Source organism: Astyanax mexicanus, chromosome 22, assembly GCF_023375975.1.
Source record: "Astyanax mexicanus isolate ESR-SI-001 chromosome 22, AstMex3_surface, whole genome shotgun sequence".
Lineage (NCBI taxonomy): Eukaryota > Metazoa > Chordata > Actinopteri > Characiformes > Acestrorhamphidae > Astyanax > Astyanax mexicanus.
The window spans coordinates 24,316,778-24,326,777 of NC_064429.1; the positions used below are offsets into that span (position 1 = coordinate 24,316,778).

Genomic DNA, 10,000 nt, shown 5'->3' on the forward strand with positions numbered 1-10,000 from the left:
CAAAGTAGCATCTGCTCCTCTAGTGAAAACAGCTTTTGTGGAACCGCTGTCCAACCCTTGACTTGTGGTTGATGAGTGTTTTTATCTTCTGCTGTGATGTAGGTAGAAGCTCTGGAGACTGAGCTGGAGTTCCACAGGAGCCTGTACAGCCTGCAGGTGCGAACCGTAGAGGAGCTGGTGCAGGGAATCCGCCAGGCCTACCAAACCTTCCAGGAGAACATCTCTCACAGCCTGTGTGCTCCACTGCAAGGTAATAAACACACAGCAAGTGGAATCACTGGTATCTAGGAGGGAGGAAATGGTGCAAGCCTTAAGCTGTTGACATTTGAGCTTAGCTGTAATCTGTTTAGCTACAGCTCGCTACAATTTGTGAAACACCATAGAAACACCTAGTAAATACACCAAGCAATTAAAAGAAAGTGCAAATAAAATCATGCAGTGTTTCTTACACTTACTTTGACGTTTATTTAATATCTTGGGTTCATATGGTTTGCAATAAAAGTCAAAGTAAATAGAAGTAACATTGTTTCATTTTTTTCATATACGGCCTCTGTAGAGCACATTATATGGATGTACAAAAATATTGGCACATCTACTCATTACACCTACAGAAGATTTTATGATCTCCCAATTTAAATCCATACGCCTTAAGGCCAATTTCAATTTGCATATCCAGTGAGAGTGCGCTAGGCAGGATAGCACATTAATACCGTATTTTTCCACTATAAGGCGCATCGTATTATAAGATGCACTATCAATGAACGATTTAATGATTTTCTTGTCTATTTCCATACATAAGGTGCACCGGATTATAAGCCGCATTTTAAGAGACACTATAAGGAACTTCTAATTCAGCAGATCTCGCTGCTGGGTAGCTATTTAAAGCTAAGCTAAGTAAACAAAACTGTAACAAAAAAAGACTTTCTTTTAAAGCTCTGGAAGTTCTACACAGATTTCTCTCCTGAAAACTGTTTGTTTGGGTGAGTGAAGCGCTTCCATTTATTTACAGTAAGCTTAGATTACCAAATTTCTTCAGCACAAAGGTTGGAGCATTAGCATTAGCAGCTAACCACTAGCAGTTAGCACTAGCACCAGCTGCTCCGGCAGTGCTAGCCAGGGTAAGCAGCAAGCTACAGAAAAATATACTTCCCTCTGAGCAACGAAAGAGCTATTGGGTTAGCGGCTAATGCTAATGCCTCGCTTTGCCAAACATTCACACAAAGCAATCCAGACTGTTCTCATACAGAGTTCCCCAATGGTGGAACAAACTACCTTCTACTACCAGATCAGGAGAATCTCTCACTATCTTTAATAAACTCCTGAAGACAGAGCTCTTCAAAGAGTACTTACTCTCCTAACACCTCTAACACACTAACTACTTCTAACCTCATTTCCTTCTTCCCCTCCTTCACTCCTCTATCCCCTTATTTCCCTTTGACCTCCTTTAAGCCCTATCTAAAAATGTTTTATCTTAACTTCTGTTACTTTTGTACTTGACTATTGTAAGTCGTTTTGTACAAAAGTGTCTGCCAAATGTAATGTAATGTAAAAATACTGCAGTCTCAGTGTTTAGAGAACTAAACTGAAACTCCTGTATAATGCTGTACTTCAGCAGAGTGGCTTTACTGCTCTTTACAACCTGACTGGTAAAAATTCATACATAAACGCATCAGTTTAAAAAGTGTGTTGACGATTTTTTGGAGGATTTTGAGTGCACATTATAGTGTGAAAAATACGGTACTTGCGTATCAGCAGCTCTGCAGTTAGTTTAAACCACGAGGTCGGGAATGTGAAGGCGGTAATGCGGTGCAGGTTCGACACAGAAGTATACATTTGCCTTTAGCTTGGAGTCCTTTACAGCTCTTACAGTAGGTGTGGAGCTTTTGTTGTTATTAAACCAGCAGATTAAATTCTACTACTACTATACTAATACCTCTGCATTTCAATAATCACACTCACATTTCACCAGCTGCTCACTTCCATCCTATTGCTGCAGTACCATGCTCTACTATGAGTTTGACTATGAGCTTTATAACATATAATATATGAAATTTAATGACCTGAATTCAATGATGAATGATTACTGAGGTGTGTCCCAATACTTTTGTCCATAGTGTATGTGTTTGTGTGTACTAAGGTAAAGGGCAATGAGAGAAGCCACTTAGCTTGGCCATTCAGGTGTTTGCGGAAGCTGTGTGCTGTTGGTGTTTGTGTGTGTGTGTGTGTGTGTCCAGCGCTTTCTGAACTGAACCTTGACCCTGAAGACTTGTTTGATTTCCCAGTAGAGAGTGTACTGTCTGTTCTCCACTCCATTTGACTGGCAATCATAACTCCTCATTAAAAGCTGAATGCTGGACTTCCTGCTCGGCTTCTGGACAGGATGTATGAGGTCACTACAGGTCCGCTCTGACTGTGTTCATGTACACTTAGTTGCCTGTTGATTAGGTACTGTATACAGAAGGTGCACTTTATAAATGCGCAGTATCTGTTAGTGCAGAACATACCAGCCACTCTATACTTTAATGTTTTAGCATCATTATTACAATGTGTACCAGTACAACAAACACACTGCAGGATGTGGAAAGTTTTTTGCAATGTTTATTCACAGTTTTTACATTTATCAAAACCTATTTTGCTATTGTTTTCCAAATGTCCCATTCCACCTACTCAAGAGGCAGATTATATTTACAAAATATTATTTAATAATAAAATAAAAATAATCTTTTTTTACAGTTTGTTTCATACATTAAAAATGCAAATCAATGTGCTGCACATTCACAAACAAGTGAACAAAAATGTACAAAAACACAAAATAAAAGTTAAAACCAAAAATAAAACGAATATAGCCAGCTAGTAATCTGAGCTATTTGAATGCAAATGTGTAAAAGCAATTTTTAATAAACTTAAATTTAGATGAATATGAAAAAAGATAAAGAATAATGAACATTAAAGGTGCATTATGTAGGAACTGAGAGCGAGTGTGTGAAATGGCTACAGCAGTCCAATTTCAAAACACCACAGAGAGTAGTCTGCTCCGCCCAACCCTCCCCAGCCACGAAACTTATTTGGGTTGCCAAATTCAGCAGGCTGAATCTACACAACGTTAAGGCTAGTCCTGAGAGGCGAGTACGAGCGAGAGGAGAGGAGAAATACAGCAATTCTAAACTCTTCTAAAACCCATATCTAGAGTTATATTGACTGTATGTTACACGAGGAAGAGCTAAAGCTCTGCGATGTGCCGGACCGCGGCTCCACGGTGTGTCGGACAGCGCGAGCTCCGCAGTGTGCCGGACCGCGGCTCCACGGTGTGTCGGACAGCGCGAGCTCCGCGGTGTGCCGGACCGCGGCTCCACGGTGTGTCGGACAGCGCGAGCTCCGCAGTGTGCCGGACCGCGGCTCCACGGTGTGTCGGACAGCGCGAGCTCCGCGGTGTGCCGGACCGCGGCTCCACGGTGTGTCGGACAGCGCGAGCTCCACGGTGTGCCGGACCGCGGCTCCACGGTGTGTCGGACAGCGCGAGCTCCGCAGTGTGCCGGACCGCGGCTCCACGGTGTGTCGGACAGCGCGAGCTCCGCAGTGTGTCGGACCGCGGCTCCACGATGTGTCGGACCGCGGCTCCACGGTGTGTCGGACAGCGCGAGCTCCGCAGTGTGCCGGACCGCGGCTCCACGGTGTGTCGGACAGCGCGAGCTCCGCAGTGTGCCGGACCGCGGCGCCACGATGTGTCGGACCGCGGCTCCACGGTGTGTCGGACAGCGCGAGCTCCGCAGTGTGCCGGACCGCGGCGCCACGATGTGTCGGACCGCGGCTCCACGGTGTGTCGGACAGCGCGAGCTCCGCAGTGTGCCGGACCGCGGCTCCACGGTGTGTCGGACAGCGCGAGCTCCGCAGTGTGCCGGACCGCGGCTCCACGGTGTGTCGGACAGCGCGAGCTCCGCGGTGTGCCGGACCGCGGCTCCACGGTATGTCGGACCACGGCTCCACGGTGTGTCGGACAGCGCGAGCTCCGTGGTGTGTCTGGCCGCGGCTCCGCGAAAGTACCTTACTGAATTAGCTAGCCAGTTAGCTTACCTGTTCAGGAGAAAAGTAGCAGCTCTGGGTCGGTCTTGTGGTCTTTTTGAGCTCTAAGTCTCCACCGTTCGAACTCACTGCCAATATTCACTCTTATTATATTCCTGCTTTGGTCACTGAGCATTTTTTAAAACATGCTGAGGCTTTTTAAGCTGTGTAGCAGCTGAGGTTTAACTGAACCAGCCCTGCTAGCTCCTTTGTTGTGCTGCGCTCCTGTAGTGCTGGCAACCTCGGTGGGCGGAGTTAATGTTGGGGAAGGAGCAGCAGGACGAGTCAGAGGACAGAACAAACACAAAACCCGGGACGGCCTGCACATTTAAAATAGGAACGTACTGCTGAAGCTGCCAGTGCTTTCACTCAACATGTTTCCTTAATATCTGATGATGCATCCTGATCATTTTATCATTTACTACTGAAAATTTGTTACATAGTGGTCCTTTAATAAAATACAAACTAATACAAGAAAGGCTAAAAAAGAAGCAAATTAAAAGGTAGCGTAAATAAATACATTGGAACTATTTTTAACAAACACTCAAAGGACCCCATCTTACACCCTGCCTAAGGAGTGTCGTAGTGCTCATTGCTATCTTACGCCCCGCCAACAGTAAATTTTGAATGAGCAGGTCAGTATTTTCCTCTGCTGAGAAGCGCAGAAGCGATGTGCTGTTAAAATACCAATCCACCAAAGTCAGAGCACACCTTGCTGATTGGTTAATTTAATGTTACACTGAAACACACCAATGATTAATTAAGAGAGTTAGTACATGCCTTTTGCATGTTTTGAGACATGCAAGGTGTACTTTTCCCGTCATTGCGATAGCCCTAAATCAAGCTGATAGCTCGCCTATACGTTGAATTTTGGAAAAATGGACCGTATATATTGCAGAACATAAAATGAAAATGTCAGCTTTTCTCCATAATTTTACAGTGCTATGACTATAATATAGGTGGTGGGATCCTCTGTGTAGGACAGTGATTTTTTATTTTTTTTTTGACAAAATTATAATTGTATTAATTTTACATTACTTTTTGACCATCTCAGTGTCACCGCTGGATTGAGAAGAGTTTGCCAGTCTGAATATTCCAGCCAACATATTTCCTGTGGTCAGAAAACAAGCATTTACATTTATGGCTTTTAGCAGACGCTCTTATCTGGAGCAGCCGAAAAGATCTATTCTCAGCTAGAACAAATATGTAAGAGATTAGAAATCCTCTTGAGCTAAAATACTGCCAGGAATAAGAACTAATGCTAAGATATCTCAAAATAAATATAGTAATGGTGTTTTACAAGGGACAGCAATGCTGTTCTTTTTTTGGATTAATTATACAGAGTTGAATCAGAACATTATGACCACAGCAGTTTTCCAGCAGTGCTGCTAGAGTATATGTTTGAGTAAAATGAACACTGTTGTTTTATTCTATACACTACGGACATTTCTCTCAACTTCCCTATTATACTGTTGCCAGTCTTACACACTGCTTTTGGATAACTTTATTCCACTCCTGGTGCAAAAATTCACATAGTTCAGCTTGGTTTGATGACTTGTGATCATCCATCTTTCTCTTGATTATATTCCAGAGGTTTTCAATTTGGTAAAATCAAAGGAACTCATCATTTTAAAAAAAAAATATTTTTTCCAGAGCTGTATAAGTGTAGAGCTGTGAAAAGTAATATTCAACAACTGTAGCATACAAAACATTGAAAATGTGAAGCAAGTAAGCCGTTCTGTTGCATTGTGTACAAGTTTCAAGGTCCTGGTTGTCAAATAAGCAGCCGGTTGTCAAGAAAAAGAAAGTGCTGAATTCTTTATTGTTCTTGATGTTGTGGAGGGCAAATCCGCAAGCCCAAGTCAAGCTTGCAACATCAGCTAACAACATCCGTGCATCTAGAATTCCTTCAAGGTTTCAGACAGCATGACCGAGGAGTTGTTGAAGATGATGACAAGATCATGGCATCAGAGCAGCCTGGTCTTTTCAGGAATTCAGTTTCAGCTTCTACAAACTGCCAGACTTGCTGAGATGTGACTGGAAACCTGAGTATTGGAAGGTGGGAAGCAATGATTGTAGGAAAGCGTGGATGGCTCATCTCTTTTAAAAGTGAAATCACCACAGGTCTACCGCCTCTGCTGACTGGTTGCAGTATGATGTGTAAAAAACACCCATCCTTATACGGTTTCTCTGATTTAGCTATTTATAGTTGTATGTTTGAGTAAAATTAACATTGTTGTTTTATTCTATAAACTACATACAACATTTCTCCCAAATCCCAAATAAATATACTGTCATTTACAGCATGTATTTGCAGAAAATGAGAAATGGCTAAAATAACAAAAAAGATGCAGAGCTTTCAGATCTCAAATAATGCAAAGAAAACAAGTTCATATTCGTAAAGTTTTAAGAGTTCAGAAATCAATATTTGGTGAAAAAACCCTGGTTTTCATACATCCTGACATGTTCTCCTTCACCTGTCTTACACACTGCTTTTGGATAATTTTATGCCACTCCTGGTGCAAAAAAGTCAAGCAGTTCAGTTTGGTTTGATGGCTTGTGATCATTTATCTTCCTTTTGATTATATTGCAGAGGTTTTTTTAATTAGATGTGCTGAACTTAATTATGTTTGAACTTGATCTAGGTCAGATGTTCTAATCTGGATTAAAACATTAAAAGCATTATTTAAAAGCATTTAAATAAGCATTATTTTTCTTATTTTAATTGGCAGAGGTGCATGCTCACTCTCTCAGATCCACAGCTCAGGGAGTCAAACTGGACCATAGTAGCTTTGGTTTGTCTTATCAGCAAACAGAGCTGAGCTCCATTACTTTAAAGAGATGGGAATTGAATTGGTTTAGTCATAAAATATACAAACTGCACTTTTACTGTTGGTACATTACACTTACGTGAAAAACAGTGTGTGACGACCCCCTCGGCCACTTCAGGTACTGGTGCACCAGTTAATGTAAAAAAAAAAGTTTATTTCAGGTAATTTTGAAGAATTTCTATTGGTCCATTCATCAAAACATTTTGGCACAGTGTAAGGAATAGTTTGTCTGTTCAAAATATGTAGTAAACCAAAAATTGACAAAAATAGAGATACTTGTTTTTCATTGGACAGCGACAATATGCTCTGTGCAGATTGGCCGAGGGGGTCAAATTGGGTGAATTGAAGGAGTTCTGATCATCGATGCATTTTCCACAAAAAACAGCTTTAAATCTACGAGGTGTGTTTTGTTGGATGGTGAGATTAAATGTAAATGTTAGAAGTTAGTAGTACCAGCAGCACCTCCTACAATGTCAGTGTTGTGCTAAAAATGGTGCACCACCCAAATAATATGTGGACAGCAGTGATCCTATGGAGATCCCTTTATATTAAAATTTCAATTTGCTATAGCAGAGAGGGTCTGAGAAGATATTCAGCAGCAGATGGGCTGGAGCTTGAAGTAAACATACGAAATGTATCTATATGGAGAATCAGTAGAATTAAATGCTCTGTAATCAGTGTGTATCCGGAGGGATTAAAGTCAGACTGTGTAAAGTGTAAAGAGAGAGATTTTGAGTCTCTGGTGTCCGTTTTCCAGCTTCAGTTCAGTCTGTGTGTAATTTTCATTCTGATCGCCTGCTCTTCACATTGAATTGCAAATGCTCCGGCTCCTCTGTGTTTTGAGATGAATTAGCGAGCGAGCGCTCGCTCGTCTCAGCCGCTCCGAGCCGCTCCTCCGTGCGGATTAAAAAAGACGCGTCTGCAACATCTCCACAGGGCCTTTTTGATGCTGCAGCTTCGCTCTCTTTCTCCCTTTCCTTTCTCGCAGATGTCCTTTCATGTTACGAGGATCTGAGGGGCTCGGCGTCGGAGGCTGCTCTCCGCCGCTTCCTGTCAGCTTTTAAGAGCAGCTCGGCGCAGATACGTGAGGCAGTGGAGGCCTTCGGCCCTTCAAAGAGTCAAGGTAGATCAATGCCTGTCTCAGGCCCTTTCTTTCACATACTCTCTCTCTCTCTTTCTGTCTGCCTCTCTCTGTAGCTCACTCTCTCTCTCTCTTTGTTTTTCTGTTTTCCAGTACACTGCTTCCTAGAAGCACCTCTATCATATCCCAGTGCTTGAGATGTAGCCATACTATTGTTTAAGCCCCTCATTAGACTCGTGAAGTTAGTGTACGATCAATCTCTCATATCTGTAGAATGTGTAAAAGTAACGTGTCACATGGAGGAATCAGTGTACAGGCCTTTTTTTAACACCACTAACTGGATAGTCCTTTCAAAAGTGCATCATTCATCACACACAGCAGAGCTAACACTAATCCCACTACCACACAAAACAGCTAATGTTGCAGGTCACATTGAACCACAACCAAAAGTTAAAGCTAAATCACTCATCTCTAAAAGTGACTTTTTATGCTGAATATAAAGCCCTTTGTGGCAATTCTATATTTTCTCTTTTACTTCAGCAAAAGTAGGATGAACTTTTGATTTTTAATACCTTTGATTTTGGAAGAAACAATAAATAAGCAGGTGTTCCAGTATTTTTTTATATATATATATTGTATTTGTTGAGTTTATATAATGTGCTTTTATAGAGCGACCATGCATGGATAATAGTGTAGTGTAGCATGTAGTACTTCACATGTATTTAATGAATAATGATCTTCACAATATAACAAATGTCCTGGTGACATTTTTAACAATGCTGCATCATCATGTAAGGCTTCTGTAATGTTTTGCATTGTCTCTTATTATGAAATACGCTTTATTTTTGGGAATCAACCACCTTTAAAACATTGTAGAACACTGTGGAGCAACAGTTGTGAGAGAACTTTATTTATTGGAATGGAAACACAACCAAAAAGGGTTGTATATTCGGCAAATAAAAGTCATTTTTAGCTGAGTTTTGTAGCTTTAATATTTGGTTGTGTTTCAGTTTGACCTGCAGTGTGTGCTGTTATGTGTGTTTTGTGTTGGTTAATGGTGTTTGTTAGCACTCACACTCTTGAGAGTGATATCCAGTTAGTGGTGATAAAACGCTTGATTTACTCTGATTCCTCCATGAGTTTTGCTACCTGTACACATTCTACAAATATGCAAGTTTGCTCATACACCGAGATTAAAGCAAAGTACAAGACTTTAAGTGTTTTTAGAGGTTTTCTGCAGTCGCTTGTGAGCTCAATTGTTCAAGAGTTCTAGTGGTCAAACAAGGAACTGCAGCTTCTCCTTATCCTTAACTCTCAATATCAGCTATATCTAATGTCTGAAATGACAATAAAAGCAAAGAAACCTGGAGTTATGCATTATTTGTGAGGGATGGGTTGCTATTTTCTCTTCATTGTTTGTACTACCAAACTTCAATTCCAAACCATGATTTCGAAACCCTTATTACTTTACATTAAAATCTGTACGATAGAGCTGCACGATATAGGAAAAAATTTATATTGCAAATGTCCTTTTTTGACAATATATATCGCGATATTAAACAATGCAGGACCCATGATGTCACCAGCCCGGGCCACCCCCTCCTCTCACTTGCTGTGTCGCATCTGGATCGAACAAGATCTGAGTCAGCGCCAAGCACTCAAATCCAGAGGAAAACAGAAAAAAAAACAATAATCAGGCATTTAATTGTTTTTTTTAAAAGGTAAATAAGAGCATTTTTCGGGGATTAAAAGCGTGAATTCAGCTGTAACTGGAAATACCTGCACTGCAAAACTGTGCTGGACTGAGGTGCACAGCTTTTCGACACTTGCGTTTAAAAGCACATGCCCAACCATGTGGATGGAGGCTTTGTGTTTACTCCATCCCCCCTCGCTGCACTTCTCAGGCAGCAGCAGCCTTTCACTCACACAGACACAGAGACAACGCTGTGTTTCTACTTCTTGTGTCAAGAATGAAAACATTGCAACATGACGTGTTTGATTTAATTGCATTAAGTGAAAAATTGCACGT

General features: G+C 41.5%; 1 protein-coding gene across 1 annotated transcript in view; it reads left to right on the plus strand.

Annotated features, from left to right (window-relative positions):
- Window positions 1–10,000, plus strand: part of LOC103026298 (uncharacterized) — a 105,895-nt gene that overhangs the window by 84,106 nt on the left and 11,789 nt on the right. The window contains exons 10-11 of the mRNA XM_049470222.1: window positions 103–250; window positions 7,879–8,013. Coding sequence (XP_049326179.1) covers window positions 103–250; window positions 7,879–8,013 — 283 coding nt within the window. The remainder of the gene's footprint in view (window positions 1–102; window positions 251–7,878; window positions 8,014–10,000) is intronic.